At 42.8% G+C, this 25,214-nt stretch overlaps 1 protein-coding gene across 3 annotated transcripts in view; it reads left to right on the plus strand.

The window, feature by feature from the left end:
- The window catches only part of SMYD3 (SET and MYND domain containing 3), a 732,202-nt gene extending 707,285 nt beyond the window's left edge, over positions 1-24,917 (plus strand). For all 3 annotated transcript variants that reach the window (XM_068986141.1, XM_068986142.1, XM_068986143.1), the window contains 2 exons: positions 4,748-4,856; positions 24,678-24,917. In XM_068986141.1, the coding sequence (XP_068842242.1) occupies positions 4,748-4,856; positions 24,678-24,779 (211 nt within the window). In that variant the 3' untranslated portion in view covers positions 24,780-24,917. The remainder of the gene's footprint in view (positions 1-4,747; positions 4,857-24,677) is intronic.
- The last annotated feature ends 297 nt before the right edge of the window (positions 24,918-25,214 follow it).

Genomic DNA, 25,214 nt, shown 5'->3' on the forward strand with positions numbered 1-25,214 from the left:
GAAATATCAATAACCTCAGATATGCAGATGACACCACCCTTATGGCAGAAAGTGAAGAGGAACTAAAAAGCCTCTTGATGAAAGTGAAAGAGGAGAGTGAAAAAGTTGGCTTAAAGCTCAACATTCCAAAAATGAAGATCATGGCATCTGGTCCCATCACTTCATGGGAAATAGATGGGGAAACAGTGGAAACAGTGTCAGACTTTATTTTGGGGGGCTCCAAAGTCACTGCAGATGGTGATTTTAGCCATGAAATTAAAAGACACTTACTCCTTGGAAAAAAAGTTATGACCAACCTAGATAGCATATTCAAAAGCAGAGACATTACTTTGCCGACTAAGGTCCATCTAGTCAAGGCTATGGTTTTTCCTGTGGTCATGTACGGATGTGAGAGTTGGACTGTGAAGAAGGCTGAGCGCCGAAGAATTGATGCTTTTGAACTGTGGTGTTGGAGAAGACTCCTGAGAGTCCCTTGGACTGCAAGGAGATCCAACCAGTCCATTCTGAAGGAGATCAGCCCTGGCATTTCTTTGGAGGGAATGATGCTAAAGCTGAAACTCCAATACTTTGGCCACCTCATGCGAAGAGTTGACTCATTGGAAAAGACTTTGATGCTGGGAGGGATTGGGGGCAGGAGGAGAAGGGGACGACAGAGGATGAGATGGCTGGATGGTATCACTGACTCGATGGACATGAATCTGAGTGGACTCCGGGAGTTGGTGATGGACAGGGAGGCCTGGCGTGCTGTGATTCATGGGGTCGCAAAGAGCTGGACACGAATGAACTGACTGACTGATACCTTTGAGACTGCCAAAACTCCTGTTCAGCTCTTTAGCCTAGCTGCCTCTCCTTTGAAATCAACAAAGGGAAAAGTAGCAACAAAGGGCCACCTACTTGAGATTGTATTCTTTCTGCCACTTGAATCATTCAGACTCCAGTCCCTCAGTCATTCTTCAACACCTTCAAACAGTTTTATAAATATTTTGTCTAACGTTTCTTGTTAGCATGGAAGTTTGGTCTGAAAAAAACTAACCCATCATTGCTGGAAGGAGAAATTATGCTGAAGAGATTTACATCAAATCACAGTCATAACATCATTTTATCCATGCGTATTTCAGTTTGTATCTCTGAAAAATGTGGGCATGTCCTTACAATGCCATTGCATGTTCTGATTTCCTAGACTGACTCAGAAACATCTTTTTATAGTTATTTTGAGTTAAAATGAAAAAGGTCTACAAATTACCTTTGACTGTTGTATCTCTTAAATCTAGAGTCTTCTCCTTCTCTGCCACCTTTTTCTTTACATGCCATGGACCTGCTGAAGATCCTGGGTGACAATGGTTCTGTAAAACTTCCCACATTTTGAATTTAGCTGGTTGCTTTCATTTGTTCCTCTACCAATTGTTTTTCCTGTGAAATGGAATTTTATGGGCTTGATTAAATTTCCTTTTTTTTTTTTTGTCAAAGATCCTTTATAGGTGGTACAAAATCTTACTGTGTCAGCTCAGACAGCAGGTAATGTCTGGCTGTCCCATGTTAGTGATGCTAAGACTGATGACTGGGTTCAGATGGTAACAACCTTACACACTGTAAAATTTTCCATCATTCTTTGATCTACTGGTTTCATCTAGTGATACACTTTCCATGGATTAGTTATTTCTTCAAGAGTTGCAAAATGCTGATTTTTCTAATTCAATTATTAGAATTAGATTTCACATTTATCAGCTAAAATTCATACTAATACATTATAGCTACTTGATTACACTAAAATAGTTTATATAGTTAAGCTCTTATTTTAAATCCAGTAATGCATTTTATATCAGTTCTAAAAAAAAAAGAAGTCCTAACAATAAGTGGTTTTTGCTGCCATACAAATGTTAGAACTGCTACCTGTAGTGAAGAAATGTGACTTGTAATTGCATCACATGGGAAAACTTCAGCAAGACCAACAACATAGGTCCTGCCATCAGGTGTGTTTTTCTCTATCCCCTTTTAATTTGAGACATTCCAGTTCCCTGACCCAAAGCTTTCTGGGAGAATATGGCAGCAAGATCTTGGTGCTTATAGGTCTTAGTTAAACGAGCATGTGCTGCTGCTTTTCTCTTGCTTGTTTAAACACCTTCCTTCCTATACACTTCTTCACCACAGAAACACCAAGGACACATTTTCCTTTCTGAGCCCAGCATCCTGGACCATGATTGCTAGCACTATACCCATGAAAAGAAAATTCATAATGCCAAACAGGCAGAATGCCTGGCTGAATGAAAGTTTCGTTATTATACAGTCTGCTTGTGTTTTTGTGGCAGCATTTTGATTTCTGAATCGTGGAGTCAACTCTGCCTGCCAGACCTCAGCAGGTCTCCAGGCCCTATCCAGTCAGCTGCAGAACATCTTTTACTTCAGATCCTTCTCTTCTGTTCTCACCACCACCACCCTGCCTCAGGTCTCTCTGCCTCTAGAGTCTCACCTTCCCACTCAAACTCCTGTTTTAGTCCTTGGGCATCCTTCATTCCTTCTCTGGTTCAGGCCCTCAGCCTGGCCTTGATTCTGTGATTGAAGACCTCTTGCAGGCCTCCTCCCTCCTCATCACTGTCACATGCGGAAAGCTGATGAAAGCCGTGCCTTGGGTAGAGAACTTCTCCCAGCAGGAGTGAGCTTCACCAGTTTTCCCTGGGGTGCTATTCCGGCAAGTAAGCATGATGCTTATTCCATGTCAGCTGGGAGGCCTCCAGAAACAACCCAGGCACACGCATAGCACCCCTGCCAGAGCTGCAAGGCTGCTCCGTAAATACTTATGTGGAAGTCCCTCTCCCAGACACTTCCTTATCCTCTCCTGATTAAACTCCAGTTCGTTTTTTAATATCTTTAAGCAACCAGAGCAGGTACCTGTCATGGAGTAATTATATGCACCACTTTCTCTGCAACCATAGAACCCAAGATTTTCTTTGCTTCTGCTAACTGACATGACAGACATCCACTGAATAGAATGATTATTAGTATGAAATTACTTTTTGGCCTTTAAATTTAATTATGTCACATTCATAGCAATAAAATAAAGTTCCAAATCCAGGTGTGCTTTTCAAGGAAAGCGTCCAAGGCAATTAAGTACAGGGCAATGGCGTCCTATACTTAAGCCTTTTGTCCGGGGATCTTAAAATCTTTTCCACACAAGTAGATAATGATGTTCGTTTTGTAAGGGGGAGAGGTGACGTGACTGATCTCTTGGCAGGCTCAGTAGATGAAGGAAAAGCCAGGACCCAGGTGTCACCTTTGTTTCCCTCCGTCCCCTCCCTTTTTAGTTCTTTAAAAGAAACATAGCCAACATTCTATTAATTTAAACACCTCCCTCTCTTGGGTACTGCTTTCCATTTCTCTAAGAGCCTGAATGAACAAAGTTTCTATATCACATTTCATGTGGGCAAGAGCTGAGGTTCAGGGCTAGGGAATGGTGTGCAGATAGTATACTAATTGGAGAATATATGTGTCTCTTGATAAATCCACCTCACAGTAGAGCCTAAATGTGGGTTCTATGACGTGTTCATAAATGAAATGCAGAACAGTGCTTGGCACATGGCAAGCCCTGTGTACGTCATGACTTGTAGGATTACCTTTTGGAGGCCTACAGGCAAGTACCTGTGGTCTCTGGCCAGGCAGCATCTGGAATGCACCTTCACTCACACCACTCACCAGCAAGAATGCATTTCCACTCCCCGCCCACCACCAAGACAAGCCTTCCCAGATCCCAGGGAGCCCCACTGAAGTGCCCTGTTCCCCTCCTCCAGGAAACCTTCCCTGATCCCACCAACCATCATAACTCTCCTCTTTGTAACTCCTGTGTCATTTTCTCAGTTCATTCCACACTTGAACTGACCATTGCTGTGTACTAAGTCATGCTCTAGCCTGTGATATTTTGAAACTGTTGTATGAATGTCTGTCTTGTGTCTAATGGGATTATGAGCCTCGAGGGAAAAGATCACATATATACAGTGTACTCTCTCCTCCAGCCCTAGAATCGATCTTTCTTACTCATACAGCAGGAGCCCAGGAGACTCTCAGGATAGACGATGTAGGAGGAAGAAGAGGCCGAACTGTTCACATTTTGTTGAATCTAATATAGTAAGTTCTTGTTGAGTCAAGGTGAAATAACACTGGGTCTGAAACATAGTCCTGGGTTTTCATTCTTCAGTCCACTGCAACACTCTGTTCTATTGCACTGTGGGTGAAAGAGGTCAAGTATGTGTGGAGTTCTTACACGCAGGACACAGTGGCCAACACAGATGGGGTGTCTGAATCCAAAGCTCTGGATCCAGTGATGATGGAATGAATACACAGGGGCAGTGAGAAAGGTGGGCTGCAATGAAGGATAGACTCTGCAGCTGAGACTCAGAGGACTCTGTGGTGAAAAGGAGGGTTGTGGGCATATCACTGATTTACTTAACCATTATGTACTGAGAGGCGAGCTTCTGGTCCAAGGCTTCCTGGGTGCTGGAGCTTCTCTTAGCGTTTAGTAGAGAGGCATTCCAGTCCCGTCTCTTTCCCCGAAAGGAGAAGGCATTCCAGGGAGCAGGAGACCAGCAGTGAGCTTCCTCCCTCAGCATCGCGTTCCCAAGGCTGCAAAGCTGATTCTGCTTAGTGGCTCGTTGACAGTCACAGCCAGCATTTGCTCCCACTTTTGTATTCTCCTGATGAAATGCTGACTGCATGGGTGAGAGCTACTCACACTGCTTGCCATTTTTTTTTCTTCCAGGATTTTTTACCCAGGAAACCATCCCGTCAGAGGTGTGCAGATAATGAAAGTTGGCAAACTGCAGTTACACCAAGGCATGTTTCCCCAAGCCATGAAGAATCTGAGGCTGGTGAGTGTACCAAAATCACATGCAGTTCTTTCTGCCTGTTGATAGAAATCACAAGGAAGGGGCCTACCAACTCTATACCAGTGTGCAGACACATGCATTAATACACACACCTGCCCATAAATGTTAAAAAAAAAATCACTGGAGTGTTTGCTAATTTCTATGACAGTGGGTATGAACATGCCCACTGTCACTGAGTTTAAACTACTAATGTCAAATCAACCAGTTCACAAAACTCAGAAAAAGTAACAATTAACTCTTACTAACTGGTGCGAACTGACCTCAGACACCCCTGTACCCATCTGTCTCCATGCCTCCCTGCCCTCGGCCCACAGAACAGAGTCTAAATCTGCAGACCCTTGACCACCTGTCTGAGGACCACCTTCACAGCCTCCTCACCTCCAGCCTCCCTTCCCACCTCCACACACACACACACACACACACACACACAACCGACAGTGTACACGGAGACACTCACCAGTGCCCAAGGCATGCTCACACTTAGGTCCTTTCAAAGCTGTTTCCTCAGCCTTAAATGCCTTTTCCCCACCCCCCTGGGCTTGGTATAACTCTCCTGACCCTTTAAAGCCCACTGGAATGCTGTCTTCTCCCTGACCTTCTGCAGTCTGCTCATTCTGTCAGCTGAGCCCTCACCACACAGCAGCACAAATACCTGATGCCGCTCCCCTCAGGAGACTGCAAGGTCTCTGTGTGTCTATTTTGAAACCAGCTCAGCATCAAGCAAAGAACCTGGGACTCAGGAAGTATTCACTGTTGGAAAAAGAAGGGAGAGGTCAGTACAATCCTTGCAATAAGTGCAGAGAGACCAAGTGGGAGAACTGGGTTCATGTTGGGATGTGATGTAAAGGATGACACCTGTGCTTACCCTCTCTAGGCGCCTCCACTGCCACCAAGGCCCAGGGCTCTATGCTGTCCTGACCTCTCCACTCTGGCAGAGCTTCCAAAAGCAGAGCTCATATGCTCCTCTGGTTGAGGCACTGGACTGGTGGCTTGTACGGAGAACTGGTGTGTGGGGCTTCAGGGACAGCACCTTCCCGAGGTCCTCTGGGCCATGATGCCCTTGTCTGCAGAAGAGTGGAGAGACTCGGGCCCTGAAATGGGATCTCTCAGGGAGTGTCTAGGGGCTGGTTGTCCACATTTAGATGAGAAAAATAACAAATGCCTAAGGGATACTTTCCATATCATCATGTTATCCTGCCGCTGGCCTTACAAATAGCTGAGAAAGACAAAGGAGAAAAAGGAAAGATACCCAACTGAATGCAGAGTTCCAGAGAAGACCAAGGAGAAAGCCTTCATAAGTGAACAATCCAAAGAAATAGAGGGAAAGACTGGAGATCTCATCAAGAAAATTAGAGACACCAAGGGAATATTTCATGCAAAGACAGGCACAATAAAGGAAAGAAATGGCAAGGACCAAACAGAAGAGATTAAGAAGAGGTGGCAAGAATACATAGAAGAACTATACAAAAAAGATCTTAATGACAGATAACCATGATGGTGTGATCACTCACCTAGAGCCAGACATCCTGAAGTGAGAAGTCAATCAGGCCTTAGGAAGCACTACTACAAACAAAGGCATTGGAGATGATAGGATTCCAGCGGAGCTATTCAAATCCTAAATGATGATGCTGTTCACGTGCCTCAGTCAATATGGCAGGAAATTTGGAAAACTCAGCAGTGGCCACAGGACTGGAAAAGGTCAGTTTTCATTCCAATCCCAAAAAAGGGCAATGCCAAAGAATGTTCAAATTACACACACTATCAAGGTAACACTCAAAATTCTCCAAGCCAGGCTTCAACAGTACATGAACTGAGAACTTCCAGATGTTCAAGTTGGATTCAGAAAAGGCAGAGGAACTACAGAGCAAATTGCCAACATCCCTTGGGTCATAGAAAAATCAAGGAAATTCCCAAAAAACATCTACTTCTGCCTCACTGACTATACCAAAGCCTTTGACTGTGTGGATCACTACAAACTGTGGAAAATTAAAAGAGATGGGAATAGCAGACCACCTTACCTGCCTCCTAAGAAATCTGTATGCAGGACAAGAAGCAACAGTTAGAACTGGACACAAAACAATGGACTATTCCAAACTGGGAAAGGAGTACGACAAGGCTGTACATTGTCACGCTGTTGGTTTAACTTCTGTGCAGAGTACATCATGTGAAATGGTGGGCTGGATAAATCACAAGCCGGAATCAAGACTGCCAGGAGAAATATCAATAACCTCAGATATGCAGATACCACCACCCTAATGGCAGAAATCGAAGAGGAAATAAAGAGCTTCTTGATGAAGGTGAAAAAGGAGAGTGAAAAACCTGGTTTAAATCTCAACATTCAAAAAATGAAGATCATGGCATTCGGTCCCATCACTTCATGGCAAATAGATGGGGGAAAAAATGAAAACAGTGACAGACTTCATTTTCTTGGGTTCTAAAGTCACTACAGATGGTAACTGCAGCCGCAAAATTAAAAGACACTTGCTCTTTGGAAGAAAAGTTATGACAAACCTAGACAGCATATTAAAAAACAGAGATATCACTTTGCCGACAAACGTCTGTATAGTCAAACTATGGTTTTTCCAGTAGTTATGTTTGGATGTGAGAGTTAGACCATAAAGAAGGCTGAGTGCCTAAGAATTGATGCTTTCAAACTGTGGTGCTGGAGAAGACTCTTGAGGGTCCCTTGGACAGTAAGGAAATCAAACCAGTCAATCCTAAAGGAAATCAGTCCTGAATATTCACTGGAAGGATGATGCTGAAGCTGAAATTCCAATCCTTTGGCCACCTGATGGGAAGAGCAGACTCACTGGAAAAGACCATGATGCTGGGAAAGATTGAGGGCAGGAGGAGAAGAGGGTGACAGAGGATGAGATGGTTGGATGGCAGCACTGACTCAGCGGACATAAGTTTGGGCAAACCCAAGAAGACAGAGAAGGACAGGGAAGCCGGTCATGCTGCAGTTCACTGCAGACACAACTTAGCGACTAAGCAATAACAACAAAGGGATACTCAAAAGTGACATTCCCTTATGCTGGTTTTTGTTGAATACCAGCCCTGTTGTCTTTTCCTGATCTCTAAGTGACAACAACAGGAAGAATCCTAGGATTCCTGAAGGCACGCATCACTTCCTATTTCATCCACCTGGTCTGAGATCTTTACCCAGACTGACAGAAGAACACTGGAAGGTTCCTGCAGTTTCAGAAGAACTCTCCTTTTCTGCTCTGGTGAATGGTGGTCAGCCAGTCAAATCAGCTGGGCAGAAAATGCTTATTGAGGGTCTTCCATATGAATGTTCTCCCACAAAAACTTTCTGGAGGAAATTTTCCAAGTGTATGATGTGACCTAACCAAGGGTCACCTCCAAGTAGGCATTTTACAGATAATCAAAGTAATCCTTTATGTCTCATGGGACTAGAGAGTATTAATCCTGCTCATGCATACATGAATGCTCTGGTCCTCATGACGGCCATCTGAGGCCAGTGGGCCAGGCATTCTCATGGCCATTTGAAAACCAAAGGAGCTAAGGCTTAGAGTCCCACTGAGGCACAGCCAGGTCTAGTTTGTCCAGTTTAACCTAACACATATGGACCTGTGCTGGCCATTTACTAGCAGAGTAAGATTCTGCTCACCCAATTCCAGCACGCAGTAGGGGTTTTCCCCCATCAACAAACATCTCTCAGACACCAGCTGGGTGTCGTACAAGTCAACTCAACTCTGACACTATCTACCTGGAGGTGGCATCAGATTCCACAGCCCACAAGAGCCTCTTCCACTTCAGATGCCAGTCACAAGCCCGGGCTGTCATACAGGCTTCAGACTGACTGGCTACAGCTTGAGGGTTCCAAGGATCCCACCATGGCCTTGATTAGTTTGCCAGAGCAGCTCATAGGACTCCAAGAAACATTTTACTTACTAGATCACCCATTTATTATAAAAGGCTGTACATCAGGAGCAGCCAGATGGAAGGGATGCATCAGGGCAGGGCACTGGCAAAGGGCATGGAGGTGCCAGGCCCCTTCCGAGTATACCACTTTCCTCAATTCTCCATGTGTTCACCAACCCGGAAGCTCTCACATTCTATCCTTTAGGGTTTTTATGAAGACTTCATTAGAGACTCATGATTGATTAAATCATTGGTCACTAGTGACTGATTCAACCTCCAGCTCCTCTTCCCTCAGAGATCAGGGGTTGGACTGAAAGTTCCAACCTTCTAATCACATGGTTATCCTAGCAACCAGCCCCCACATTTTAGGTGCTTCTAAAAGTCATCTTATTAAAATAACAAGAGATACCCTGATCATTTTCCTCACTTAGGAAATTCCAAGGGTTTTAGGAGCTCGGCACCAGAAACAGGGATGAGGACCAAGTGTATATTTCTTATTATATATCACAGTGTCACACAGAGAGATGGCCGACACACATCCATCTTTTTGCAAGTTCACAGGACCTGAGTCTAGAAGCAGGTCAGTTTCATTCTGCAGAAAGACTCTCCTCCTGAGGTTTCTCAGGGCTCAGGTGACCCAGAGAAAGGAAAAGAAAGATATATATATATATACTTGCCTTTTAAAATTTAGGTTCGTGGACTTCCCTGGTGCACAGTGGATAAGAATCTGCCTGCCAACACAGGGGACACAGGTTTGATCCCTGATCTGGGAAGATCTCACATGCTATAGAACAAAGCAACCCATGCACCACAACTTCTGAGCCTCTGCTCTAAGGCCCATAAGCCACAGTTACTTAACCTGTGAGATGCAACTATTGAAGGCTGTGAGCCTAGGGACTGCTCGCTAACAGGAGAGGCCACTGTGATAAGCCTGAGCAGTGCAACAAAGAGTAGTCCCCACTCTCTGCAAGAGAGAGCCCTTGCACAGCAATGAAGACCCAGTGCAACCAAAATAAATAAACATTAAAAAAAAATAAACTGATGTTCTTTTTAGACTGGCACCCCTAGATATTCTTTCTTAGAAACTCTAGAAATAATAGGACGGAAGAAAGAGTTTGAATAACGGTTCCAAAGGCTGAGTTTGGAACAAAAATGAGAAACGCTTCAGAAACAAAAATGCGTTACAGATTCAATTAGGCCCAGCCTCCTCCAGGAAAGGAATCCATTTAGCCCAGCTCTGATTTGGTTTAGGCCCCCATCTCCACTGGGCTCAGCTGAAATCTTTGTGATTGCTGCCACAGGACAGCCCTGGGGTCCCCTCACAGTACCTCCCTCTTGCTTTGTCCTGTCTCTAATCTATTTTCATTTCTTTCCATTTATTTCTAAGAAGAATTTTGTTAGTACTAATTTGACTTCTTAGACCTTAAGGGCAGCCGTCCTCAACTGGGCTGTCTTATCAGGGAGCCTGCTTCTTTTCTGTGAGCTCTGCACACTGCCAACTCCCTCACCCTGGCTAGACTAGCTGCTTTGTTAGCAGTGCCTTGTTAACTGAACTCAGAAGGAAAAAGTCAGACTTCACCCTCCTCAATAGCCACTTTTATTGAGATGTAAATTATACTGTAATGCTTTTTCTCTTCTCATTTCATATGTTGAAGCATCTTGAGGATCTTTTAAGCTTTTCCTGGACCTGAATAGGGAGCCCAGGCTCAGTCCCACACAGAGCTCCTCTCACACCTACACAGTTAGGAGCTATTTCAGCACATTCAAGGAAAGCTCCAAGCACAAGCTGGTGTGTGTCTACTCCAGACTGCACCCTGATTTCAAGTCCTCCCCCTTAAATGGATGATTTAGAGCCTGCACATCTATTGTTCCCGTTTCTTAATCTGCTACAATGATTCTTAACCTCTCCGGTCGTGTTCTTATTTATGAATTGTGTGAGAGCCACTGACTCACCAGAGATAATGTACACACATAGAACATTACATACATACATACATACATATATATATATATATATATAGTGGGGAAAGGGGATATAGGGACCACCTGAAGACTCTCCATGGACTTTCTCTAGGCTAGCAGTCTCTAGGTTAAAAAATCTCTCCTCTAAGTGTGTATCATCACACATGTAGACAGATGGAAGGGACATGGGGAGGACAAGAAGATGTGCAGAGATGAGGTGCCATAGCCATCAGTGATGCCTTCCAAGGGGAGTCTGACAGTCTCTGACTCTGGTGCTTATGACAGGCCCCTACTAACCTGAAACAGGAAACAGTAGTTTCAAGAGTACGTCTCTCAACCAAGAAAGGAGAAGATAAGAGAATGATCCTAAAATGAGAGCATAGTGATTAAGGTGCATTTAAGGAAACAAATAGAAATTTACCTATCAGAAAGTGTAATCCCAGCAGTGACAAGCAGCCAAGTGAGGAACCTGGACTTGTACCTCTACCAGGCAGTAACAAGGTATCATCCACCATACTCCTGTTGAAGCAATGGTGGAGAAAGCCAGCTAAAACAGAAAGTTGACATAAAATTCTGAATCTCGGTGTCATACTCACAATGTCCAGGTTTCAGTTGAAAATCACTCACCATAAGAAAGACGAAGATTATAATCTTGATTGAAAAAAAAGACAATCAATAGATGCCAACTCAGAGATAATAGATTTTAGACTTATCTGACAGAGATTTTAAAACCCATGATAAATATGCTTAAATAGTAATTACAAACATCCTCAAAACAAATGAAAAAATAGAATACTGCAGCAAAGAAATTAACACAGAAGAAGCAAACAGAAATTTAAAAGCTGATAAATACAACTGCCAAAATATACAGACTGGAGCTTAACAACAGAACAGAAAGAAGAATGAATTAATGAAGATAGAGCAATATAAGCTGTCCAATCAAAAAAAACAGAGATAAAATGACTAAGAAATTCAGCAAAGCAGGAGGATATAAATTAACATACGAAAGTTAGCAGTGTTTAATTACACTTAGAGGGAACAATGCCAAAAGAAACTTAAGAAAACAGTTCTACTTGTAATTGCATCTAACCACTTCAGCATTCTTGCCTTGAGAACCACATGAACAGTATGAAAGGCAAAAAGATATGACACTGAAAGATGAACCCCCAGGTCAATAGGTGTTCCACATGCAACTGGAGAAGAGCAGAGAAATAGCTCCAGAAGGAATGAAGAGGCTGAGCAAAAGCAGAAATGACGCCCAGCTATGGATGTGTCTGGTGGAGAAAGTAAACTCAGATGCTGTAAAGAATAATACTGCATACAAATCTGCAATGTTAGGTCCACGAGTCAAAGTAAATTGAAAGTGGTCAAACAGGAGAAGGGAAGGGTGAACATGGACATTTCAGGAATCAGTGAACTGAAATGGATGGAAATGGGTTAATTTAATTCAGGTGACCATTATATCTACTACTGTGGGCAAGAATCTCTTAGAAGAAATGGAGTGGCCCTCACAGTCAACAAAAGAGTCCAAAATGCAGTACTTGGGTGTAATCTCAAAAACATCCAGATGATCTCAGTTCATTTCCAAGGCAGCCCATTCAGCATCAAGGTAATCCAAGTCTATGCCCCAACCAGTAATGCTGAAGAAGCTGAAGATGAACAGTTCTATGAAGACTTACCAGACCTTCCAGAACACCAAAAAAAGATGTCGTTTTCATCATAGGGGATTGGAATGCAAAAGTAGGAAAGCAAGAGATACCTAGAGTAACAGCCAAGTTTGGCCTTGGAGTACAAAATGAAGCAGGGCAAAGGCTAACAGAGTTTTACCAAGAGAAGGCACTGGTCATAGCAAACACCTTTTTCCAGCGACACAAGAGATGACTCTACACGTGGACATCACCAGATGATCAACACCAAAAACAGATTGATTACATTCTTTGCAGCTGAAGATGGAAAAGCTCTATACAGTCAGCAAAAACAAGACCTGGAGCTGACTGTGGCTCAGATCATGAACTCCTTATTTCAAAATTCAGACTTAAATTTAAGGAAGTAGGTAAAACCACTAGGCCATTCAGGTGTAACATAAATCAAATCCCTTATGATTATCCAGTGGAAATGACAAATAGATTCAAGGAATTAGATCTGATAGAGTGCCTGATGAACTATGTATGGAGGTTTCTAACACAGGTGGTAATCAAAACCATTGCCAAGAAAAAGAAATGCAAGAAGGTAAAATGGTTGTCTGAGGAGACTTTACAAATAGCTGAGAAAAGAAAAGAAGCAAAAGGGAAGGGAGAAAAAGGAAGGGTACACCCATCTGAATGCAGAGTTCCAAAGAGTAGCAAGGAGAGATAAGAAAGCCTTCTTAAGTGAACAATGCAAAGAAATAGAGGGAAGCAACAGAATGGGAAAGACTAGCGATCTCTTCAAGAAAATTAGAGATACCAAGGGAACATTTCATAAAAAGATGGGCACAATAAAGGACATGAAAGGCATTAACCTAATAGAAGCAGAAGATATTAAGAACAGGTGGCAAGAATACACAGAAGAACTATACAAAAAAGGTCGTAATGACCCAGACAACCATGATGGTGTGGTCACGCACCTAGAGCCAGACATCCTAGAGTGTGAAGCCAAGTGGGTCTTAGGATGCATCACTATGAACAAAGCTAGAGGAGGTGATGGAATTCCAGCTGTGCTAGTTCAAATCCTAAAAGATGATGCTGTGAAAGTGCTGCACTCAATAGGGAAGCAAATTTGGAAAACTCAGCAGTCACCACAGGACAGGAAAAGGTCAGTTTTCATTCTAATCCCAAACAATGTTCAAATTACCATACAGCTGCACTCATTTCACATGCTGGCAAGGTAATGCTCAAAATCCTTCAAGCTAGGCTTCAATAGTACATGAACCAAGAACTTCCACATGTACAAGACAGATTTAGAAAAGGCAGAGGAACCACAGATCAAATCGCCAACATCCACTGGATCACAGAAAAAGCAAGAAAATTCCAGAAAAAACATCTACTTCTGATTACTGACTACGCTAAGATCTTTGACTGTGTGGATCACTACAAACTGTGGAAAATTCTTAAAGAGATGGGAATAGCAGACCACCTTAGCTGCCTCCTGAGAAACCTGTATGCAGGTCAAGAAGCAACAGCTGGAATCGGACATGTAACAATGAACTGGTTCAAAATTTGGAAAGGAGTACATCAAGGCTGTATTTTGTCATCCTGCTTATTTAACTTATGTAGAGAGTTCATCATGAGAGATGCCAAGCTGGATGAATCACAAGCTGGAATCAAGATTGTTGGCAGAAATATCAATAACTTTAGATATGCAGATGACACCACCCTAATGGCAGAAAGTGAAGAGGAACTAAAGAGCCTCTTGATGAAAGTGAAAGAGGAGAGTGAAAAAGCTGGCTTAAAACTCAACATTCAAAAAACTAAGATCATGGCATCCAGTCCCATAATTTCATGGCAAACAGATGGGGAAACAATGGAAACAGTGACAGACATTATGTTCTTGGGCTCCAAAATCACTGCAGATGGTGACTACAGCCATGAAATTTAAAGATGCTAGCTCCTTGGAAGATAAGCTATAACAAACCTAGACAGCATATTAAAAAGCAGAGACATAACTTTGCTGACAAAGGTCTGTATAGTCAAAGCTATAATTTTTCCAGTAGTCATATATGGATTTAAGAGTTGAACCATAAAGAAGGCTGAGTGCTGAAGAATTGATGCTTTTGAACTGTGGTGCTGGAGAAGACTTAAGAGTCCCTTGGACAGCAAGGAGAGCTAACCAGTCAATCCTAAAGGAAATCAACCCTGAATATTCACTGGAAGGACTGATTTTGAAGCTCCAATACTTTGGCCACCAGATGTGAAGAACTGACTCACGGAAAAGACCCCGAGGCTGAGAAAGATTGAGGGCAGGAGGAGAAGGGGATGAAAGAGGATGATGTGGCTGGATGGTATCATCGACTACAATGGACATGAGTTTGAGCAAAGTCTGACAGATGGTGAAGGACAGGGAAGCCTGGCGTGCTGCAGTCCATGGGTTCGCAAAGAGTGAGACATGACTGAGTGACTGAACATCAACAGCAAACAAAATAAAATACTGAGGAATTAACTTAACCAAGAATGTAGGAGACTATACACTGAAAAGTACAAAACACTGCTGAAAAAAATAAGACAACACAAACAGAAAACATCCCATGTTCATGATCGAAAGACTTATTACTGTTAATAAGTACCTAAAGCACATTTAATAGTACCTAAAGCAACCTATAGTTTCAGTGAAATCTCTTGTCAAAAGCCCAATGACTTTTTTTTTTTTTTTAGAAATGGAAAGGTTCATATGAAAGTTCAAGAAACCCTAATAGCATAACAATTTTGAAAAAAAAAAGTTGGAGGACTCACTTTTTGATTTTGAAATTTACTGTAAGACTGCAGTAATCAAAACAAGGTGGGACCGGGATAAAGACAGCCATGAAGGCCAATGGGATACACTAGAGAGCTGAGAAATACTCTCTCATATATATGTCAAATGACTGTTGACAGGAGTGACAAGACTAGTCAGTGCAGAATGGACAGTCTGTTGAACAAATGGTGCTGGGGAAACTGGATATCCACACGCAAAAAAATGAAGACAGATCCTCACCTAATACTATATTAAAAAGAGTAATACATGGGTTAGACTTAGTATAAGAGCTAAAACTACAAAACTCTTAGAAGAATACAGAGGAAAAGCTTCATGATACTGAATTTGACAATGGTTTCTTTGAATATGGCACCAAAAGCACAGGCAACAAAGAAAAAATAGACAAGCTGAATTTCATCAACATTAAAAATGTGCACCAAAAGACAAGATCAACAGAGTAAATAGTAAAAATCAACAGGCAACCCATAGAATGGAATAAAACATTTGCAAATCACATTTCTGGCAAGTGGTGAACATCCAGAATACATAGAGAATGCCTAAATTTCAACAACAACATCAAAACAGTGCCGTTCAAAAACAGGCAAAGGATTTGAATACACATTTCTCCAAAAAACATATACAACCAGCCAAAAAGCACATAAAAAATAAGCTTAACATCACTAATCATTAGGGAAATGCAAACCAGAATCAATGAGATACTACTTTTCACCCACTAGGATAGCTATTATTAAAAAAGAAAGAAACACACAGAAGAGAAACAAGTATTGGTATAGATGTGGAGAAACTGGAACCCTTGCGTATTTCTGACAGGACTACAAAATGGAAAAGCCACTGTGGAAAACAGTATAACAGTTCCTAAAAAATGTGACACATAGAATGACTATTTGATCCAGCAATTACACCTCTGGCTATGTACACAAAAGTATTGAAAGCAGGGACTTCAACAGATATTTGTACACCAATGTTCATAGCAAGCATTATTAACAACAGCTAAAAGGTGGAAAAACCTAAATGTCCATGGAGGGTGGGTAGTTTAAAGCTGGAATATACATATTATGAGATATTATTCAGCCTTAAAAGTGAAACTACATGGATGAAACTTGTTGAACATTGCATGCATGCTAAGTCACTTCAGTCATGTCTGACTCTTTGCAACCCCATGGACTGTAGCCCACCAGGCTCCTCTGTCCATGAGATTCTCCAGGCAAGAATACTGGAGTTGGTTGCCATGCCCTTCTCCAGGGGATCTTCCTGACCCAGGGATCGAACCTGTGTCTCCTGTAGCTCCTGCATTGCAGGCAGATCCTTTACTGCTGAGCCACCGGGGAAGCCCCAAGTGAAATAAGCCAGTCACAAGAAGACAAATGTTGTATGATTCCATTGATATGAGGTACCTAGAGTAGTCAAACACAGAGACAGAAAGTAGAATAGCGGTACCAAGGGCTTGAGAACGAAAGGAATAGAGAATGCTTATTTAGCAGGTATACAGCTTCAGTCTGGAATAATGCAGAAGTTCTAGGTATGGATAGCGGTAGTGGCTGCACAACAGTGTGAATGTAATTAATGCCACTGAAAATAAAATATCTACCTGCAGATTCAAGAAGCTAAGTGAATCCTAGTAAGAAAAATCCAAGAAAATGCACATCAAGGCATTGTAGTCAAACTTCTGAAAACTATAAAGACAACAGTATCTTAAAAGCAGCAAGAGAAAAATGATACCTTGCCTATAGGAGAAAAACCATTTGAGTTACAGTGGCTTTCTCATTAGAAACCACAGAGGCCAAATGTACAGTGGCACATTTTTCAAGGACTTGAAGAAAAGAACTGTTAAGGCAAAAACCTGCATTCAGCAAAATAGCCTTCAAGAATTAAGGGGAAATCGAAACATTCTCAGATGAAGGAAAACTAAGGGAATTTGTCCCCAGCAGACCTCTTCTAAAAGAATTGCTAAAGCATTTCTCTAAACAGAAAGGAAGTAATAAAAGCAGCAATCTTTGAACATCGGGAAGAAAGAACATGGTAAGCAAAAGTAAGGGTAAATGAAATAGACTTTAATTCTCCTCTTAAGTTTTTTAGCTCATCTTTGACAGTTGAAACAAAACGTATAACACTGTCTTCTGTGGTTCTAAACGTATATAGTGGAAATGTTTAGGACAATTATATTCAAAATAGGGGAGGATAAAAGACATAAAGGGAGGTAAGGTTTCTTGAACTGGTAAAATGAGAACACCAGTATAAGTGTGAAGAGATCCCATACACAACTGAATATGTCTCTATTTGTGTATATATATGTCTCACTGCAAACGACCCTGATGCTGGGAAAGACTGAAGGCAAAAGGAGAAGGTGGAAGGAGGAGATGAAAGGGTCAGTTAGCATCACCAACTCAACAGACATGAATTTGAGCAAACTCCAGGAGATAGGGGAGGACAGAGGACCAGGCATGCTGCAGTCCATGGGGTTGCAAAGAGTCAGACACAACTTAGCAACTGAACAATAGCAACAATGTCTATGTCTGTATATAACACTTAGAGTAACCATTTTAAAACTACACAAATAACGCTCAAAAACATTACAGAATAGAATTCTTTTAAAAAGTTAGCTATCCATTGGAAACAAAAGAGAAAGAAAATAAAAGCAAAAAAAAATCAGAATAGACAAATTTTTCTAAATGGCAAACTTAAAACTCTAATATATTAGCGACATTATGTAAGTGATCTATGTAAGAAGTGTAAATTTCTTGTCTAAAATATACTAAATGACAGAGATTATTAGAATGGATTTTTTAATGATCCAACTATATGTTGTCTATAGGAAACTCACTTTAAATATAGCGGTACAGGGAGGTTGAAAGTAAAAGGATAGAAAAAGATATACCATGAAAGCACCACTCATCAAAAGAAAGCTGGAATGGCTATATTAAAATCAGATAAAGTAGACTTCATAGTAAAGAAAATGACACTAGAGACAGAGAAGGATATTATATTTTGGAAAAGGAGGTCAATTTATCAAGGACACATATTAAAAGCAATCCTAAATGTGTATGCACTGAACAACCCAGTTGAAAATATGGGAAACAAAAACTAATAGAGCTAAAAGGAGATACAGGCAATAGACTTACGGATATGAGTATAGCTGGGGATGTAACACCCACTGTCAACAACAGACAGAAGAAATGGACAGAAAATCAGCAAGGATATAGAAGAATTTAACAACATCACCAACCAACAGGATCCAATTGACATTTATAAAACTCCATCCAGCAGTAACAAAATACATGTTCTTGTTTAAGTACCCACAAAACATATACCAAGAAGGACCATATTCTGGGCCATAAAACAAGTCTCAATAAACGTAAAAGGATTCAGGTCATACATGGTAAATTCTCTAACTCCAATGGAGTTCGATTAGAAAACACTAACACACACACACACCCCACAATATTTGGAAGCAAAACCAAATCAGCATCTCCTAGTTGTGTGTCTGTGACTTTGTCCACAGAATTGATCTAATCCAATCTCCTCGTATTCAAATGAGGACACCTAAGCTCAGGGAGGAGACATGATGTCTTCAGGCTCTCTCGGGTACTTAACAAATAAATATGCCTTGGATCAATTGATTAGTTCAACAGAGCAACACGAAGTCAACTCTTTCTGGAATAGCTACTCCCACTGGAAGACACACACCTCAGCTCAGCACATCTGTCACCCCTTCTGGGCTCCCTCCTCTGGACACTCAGCACCTCTCATCTCTCTTTGTCACACACTGTCCTTCTATAACCCTGTCTCCTGGTTGTGCCAAAGCTCCTCCCAGGGTAAAGGCCAAGTCTTATTCATTATAGCTGCTTAGACAGTATTTCACCTGCGATGCAGGAGACCTGGGTTTAATCCCTGGGTTGGGAAGTTCCCCTGGAGGAAGAGGGCATGGCAACCCCCTCCAGTATCCTTGTCTGCAAAACCCAATGGACAGAGGGGACTGGCGGGCTACAGTCCAGGCGTCGCAAAGGGTCGGACACGACTGAGCGACTAAGCACAGCATAGACAATATTTAGTGTGTAGACCTTCTAAGGAAATTTTGCCTGCTAGAAGGACAGGTCCTTCCAGTGGGTCCTATACAAAGTGTAGAGCACAATGAAGTTGCAAGGGTGCTGTGAGCTCAGGCAGGTCATCAAAAGCCTTGGGAGTCCCTGCTGCCCCTTGTGAAGGGCCCGTCATGGCTCTGGAGCTTCCGGATGTGTTGTGGGTCTGTCTTCTTACACGTCCAGCGCATGCCCACCACCCTCTACCCCACTACTCTGCTGTCATCCTGGATGGGCAGAGGAAAACATGCCTGCATTTCCCTCTCTTGTGATCTGACTGCAGAGGATTTTATCATGCATGCATTTCTTTTCCCTCTGATTTATATCCATATTTAAATCCTGCTTGGGGAAGTCATTTATTGGATTCCCTCAGGCTTTTGGGAGAGCGTATATGAGATCCTTGATAAGCTTAATATATTTTTATTAAAAATTAATAAGAAAGCTATATTGTTTGCAACTTTAAATTATAATTTGATTCAATTCATTTTATTTAATATATGACCACAGTTCTAAAATTACTTTTTAAAAAAATGCTGTGATGAGATTGAAATCAGTTCTGGGGACCCTATCTTTTAAAGACTGCATCTTTACTCCTGAGTGAACTGTGCCTGTCAAGTGGCAGACAATCTGTGCTTCCATTCCTCCTGTGACATTTAGAGTCAGTTCACAGGGGCAGCAGCCCCCCTTGAAGGCTTCAAATAGGTCCTCAGTGGGGGATTACACCCGGCTCTTTTTAAATGCTACCATTAAAAAAATAAAATTTAATGGAACGAGATAAGCTTTTCCCAGCACAGGCCGGCTCTGGTTTTATGCTTCCTTAATCTGTTTTACATACTGCTGCAGGAAATTAAATCAAAACCGTTCTCTCCGACTTGTGTATGTGTGGCAGTTGCGCAGGGCTGAGAGAAGGGGAGACACAGAGCTACCAGAAACAATTATGCTGGTTTGTCAGAGATTTACTGTAACTTTGTCTGGGGGAGGGGAGCCCTCCTCTTCTTGCCAGGCTAAGGGGCTGTGGCCAACGCAGAGAGCCAGCCTGTGCTGACAGCTCCCTAAGGCTCCCTTCTGACATCACTGAGAATTGTGCCCCAGCTTACCTGGAGGCCCAGGTGGCATCCACGACAAGGACCAGATGTCCTACCTGACCAGGTGTGAGTTTTAGCTTCCTGTACATCCAAATTGACATATTACTCAACACACACAGAACACAGTCGTCATCATATTTTGCGCATAACTAAATCCTATTTCTTTTTATTTTCTTTCCCTCCTATCCCACCCATGGCTCTGAGAAAATTACAGTATTTACTTGTTCATCATATTTATATTTGGTTTTACCTTCTAGACAAATGATATGGACTTTTTTCCCAGGCTCTTCACACTGGTCCTCTGCTCCCAGCTATGCCCATTTCTGCTCCGCTTCTAGCCACCCTTGTAGATAAGATCCTCTAATCTTAGTATCTCGGATCTTACATATACACACCCAGGGATTGTCCCCACCCCACTTTTGCTTCCAGTGCTTCATTCATCACCAAATAAGAATGAAGGTCAAAACCAGCAGCAGCCTGACTAGGAAGATCTTCGTGGCCCCTCAAGGTGTTGCAGGAGTCACACCTCAGAGACCCTCCAGGCCCTCTCCTTGGTCACTGCAGACTCTCAGCAGGAGAAGGCCACATAGCAGAGTCATGGAATGAACACTGGGTCCACCCTGGGGCCACTCTCAGGCCAGACATGAGGACATTGGACCAGATGGTCTTTATGGTGCTCCTGCAAGGGAACAGGCTGGGAGGTGTGGAAGTGAGGCTTTCCTTCCTGGCTGTGGCTCTGTGGATCCTGAAGGGCTGCGGGGCCAGAAGCCTCCTGCTGGCACCTGCCCTGTTGTGGGATGAGCAGGAACGAATGGGAAGACTCCAGATCAACCACCATGAACTCTGGCTCTTGAGGAGTAGGCCTTATTCTTAGAGCTGGAAGGGAGGAGACAGCGAAGCGTATGACTGAAAGAATGGCAGTGAGGAAGGAAGCTACAGCTGCTAACAGGTCTGAAAACATGCAGACGGGCCTGACGCTGTCCGAGTGGTATGAAGGTGACTGTCCTAGCCTCTGACTCAAGTCCCTGAGAAATATCTTCTGGGGCGGAACCTGGAGAAATACACAAGGAGGATAAAGAGAAGCTGGTCTGGGAGTCCTGAGAAACAAAGCCAGGCCCTCACCCTGCAGAGGAGAACTGGGAGGAGTGGGGAGGCGAGAGCCCCCACAGGTCAGGCGGGCCTTTCTCTGGCCCCCCTGTCCATGGGGTGGGGTAGAACAGTATGACTCTTCCTGCAAAGAGCTTTTCAGGCAGTGCTCCTGGAGCATTCACGCCTTTTGTCAGATCACAAGTACATCTGGCCCTCTGTTGAGCAGAAGGGAGAACATGTAAGCAGCTTTTGAGTGAGAGAATTTCCCATGAAGGGCTTTAAGCATCTCTCCAGTCTCTGTCCAATCACGCTCTCCCGTATGCCTCTGCCTCAGACCCTGAGATGTCCAGAACAATGGAGCACCAAGGGGGGTATGGGGAGGAGACAGGAGACATTTGTTCTCTGAATGGCATCAAATATTTGATTTTGGTTTTCTGCCCAAAGACATCTCACTGAGTTTGGCTGCCTCCAAGGTGCAGGCTATTCCCAACACCTCCCCTCTATCTCAGACACCCTTCACTCCACCCACCCTCGGGATTTGCTTGCAGATACTACACAGGGAAGACCCATTCAAGTTAATAAGAACTAAATCCCACCACCCTGACTCCATCACGGCCACCTTCTGGTTTTCCAGCTAGGGTATCACGGGTGATGGGTCTGCAGGATTACAGCTGATTCCATAAGCAGAGCTCTTTTCCAGGCTGGCACACCAGTGCCAGAGATGGCAGGCCTTTCTTTCCCTTTCTCTTTTCTCTCAGCAGCTAAATCTAGACCCCATCTGTCTGCCTATTTTCCTTCATTCAAGCCTAAAGGGAACATTTTTAAAGAGGCCCAAAAGCCAGGAACACGGGTGGAAAGTGCTCCTAGTCCTGAACATTTTGCTTCTTCCGCTCTCAGGTTTCCTCCTCAGGAGACTGTGTGCCCCAGCTTTAAAGTCTCTATGGCTTTAAAGATGCTCACACCTAGGAATCCCACCTCCAGGAATGCATCTAAAGCAGAGAGTCAGCAAAGCCAAAAAAGCCCTATGCTAAAAGATCTACATCACAACCACAAAAAAAATGGTAGTGATCTGAATTTCTAAGAGTAGCTCAGTGAATAATCTATAAACCTGATGAAATGAACTGTACACAGCCATTAAAAGGGTAATTATGGTTGGCTGCAAGTTACCATTGAATAATCAATAGTTGTTATTACTTGTTGAAAGCTTACTCTATCAGTTGTTCTCAACCCTGAAGACATGTGAAACTCTCCCGAGGCCAGGCTCACCTCCAGAGAACAGGATTCAATTGACCATGTGTGGGGCCTGGGCACTGGTACACCTTTGGAAGCCCACTGGTTGATACAGCTGTGCACCCAAGGCTGAGAGCCATGGTACTGCCTGCCAGGTATTTTTCTGGGTGCTTAAAACACCCAAAGTGTGTTTACCTATCTCTTGAGGCACATTTACATGGAAGACAATGGATCTGATGACCCTTCTGTTTGTTGCTGTTTAGTCGCTCAGTCATGTCCAACCCTGTGCGACCTCAGGGACTGTAGCCCACCAGGCTCCTCTGTCCATGGGATTTTCCAGCCAAGAATACTAGAGTGGGTTGCCATTTCCTTCTCCAGGGATCTTCCCAACCTAGGGCTCAAACCCACATTTCCTGCACTGGTAGGCAAATTCTTTACCACTGAGCCACTAGGGAAGCCCATAAATATAGTCACTGCACAGCCTGGCCCATACGGGAACAAACCCCTGATCCTGGTGTAATTTATTCGCACCATGCTCTAACCAACTGAGCTGACCAGCCCTTCTGTTTGAGAGCCCCCAGTTTGGGAAGCTCAGGATGATATGGTTTATCTATAATTTACTGAAAAATATTTTGTGGATATTTTGATTATTTATTGCTCTATAACTAAGCATCCCAAAACTTAGCAAAGTGAAACAACCGCCCTTTTATTATGCTCACAGATGATTCAGATCAGGAATTCAAACAGATCACAGTAGGAATGGCCTGCCTCTTTTTCCTAATGTCTTGGGTGTCAGCTGGGAAGACTGGAATCTAGCTGATGCCAGAAGATTTACACCATAACAAAAAATTGGTAGTGATCTAAAACCCACTCCAGTGTTCTTGCCTGGAGAGTCCCAGGGACAGGGGAGCCTGGTGGGCTGTCATCTCTGGGGTCGCACAGAGTCAGACACGACTGAAGTGACTGAGCAGCAGTAGCAGCAAAGTTCTAAGAGTAGCTTAGAAATCTGGCTGAAATCATCTGGAGGCTTCTTTATGCACATTTCTGGTGTTTGGGCTAGGATGATTTTAAAGATAGGTTCACTCAGAGCAACTAAGCCTGTGTGCCACAACTATTAAGCCTATGCTCCAGAGACCAGGAGCTGCAACTACTGAAGCCTGAACAACCTAGCGCCTGTGCTCCACAACAAGAGAAGCCACCACCATGAGAAGTCCACACACCACAAGTAGAGAGTAACCCCAACTTGCCACAACTAGAGAAAAGTCTGTGCAGCAGTGAAGACCCAGCACAGCCAAAAGTAGTCAATAAATAAAATTTAAAGATAGGCTCAGCTAGGACTATCAACCAAAGCGTCTACCCTTGGCTTCGCCATGTGGCTTGGGCTTCCTCACAGCATAGAAGCTCCTGTTTCCAGGAGCAGGTGTACTAATAAACAAGGCAAAGGTTGCATGGGCTTTTTGACCTAGCTTTGGAAGTTGACAGCATTAATTCCATCATACTCTATTATTGTAGTGGTTACAAATCCATCCAGATTTCAGAAATATTTTGGAGGCAGAATTGACAAGATTTAGTGGGGACCGAAGGCAATGAATGTCAAAATGCAAATGCTATAATGCCATATAACATGAAAAGAATACAAAAAGTATATGTATGTGTTATATGTCTCATATAGATGAGAATACAGCATGAAAAAATGAAAACTTCTTTTAAGGTGATAACAGCATGGTAATCATTAATATTAATGATTTTAGTAACTCTTCTTAAACCTCTGTTAACTACCTACACCAAATCTAAGCTCTAATAATCCCTGAAGATCATTGTTGGACACCAGTTCCAGCAAGACTCAAGCAGTAAGTCCAAGCACCACATTAAACTCACCCTTGTCACTTCATTTCTAGTGTGGAGAACCACTGTGCTGATCATACTGTAGGCTGCGGGTTTCTCCGGGCTCCTGGCCCAAGAAAAGATGAGGAACAGGTGGGGACCTGCCTCACTTGGGGATCTAATCCATCTTCTTTTTCCTTCAGGCTTTTGATATTATGAGAGTAACACATGGCAGAGAGCACAGCCTGATTGAAGATTTGATTCTACTCTTAGAAGAATGCGACGCCAACATCAGAGCACCCTAAGAGAACTCTGCAAAGGAAGAGCCAGCTTGTACCTTTATTGGATGCCTTATTGAGGTCACACAATCTATATTTTGTTTGTTGTGTGGACCTCCCCTATTGGAAATGCTGTTCCATATTTACTTAGGTAAATAAAAGCAGACATATGGTTTGCACACCACAAGAATTAGAGAAGCATGATTATAATATAAAAAAATTTGGTTGAAAATACCATCTGGTAATTGTTTTCTTTGCTTTCTTTCATTGGTAATGTTAATGTTTAAGATCTCAACATTAAAGACAGAAAATCCTATTAAAAGCATAACAGAATAAGTTCTAACTTTCTCGTTGGATGTATGTTGAGAGTTGGATAGAAATCATTGTTTTCACATTTGCTTCCAAGCAAAAGTTAATGTCTGTTTTGGCAAAAAGCAAGATTTTCAGATACTGTCCTCACTG

Source organism: Capricornis sumatraensis, chromosome 14 (assembly GCF_032405125.1).
Source record: "Capricornis sumatraensis isolate serow.1 chromosome 14, serow.2, whole genome shotgun sequence".
Lineage (NCBI taxonomy): Eukaryota > Metazoa > Chordata > Mammalia > Artiodactyla > Bovidae > Capricornis > Capricornis sumatraensis.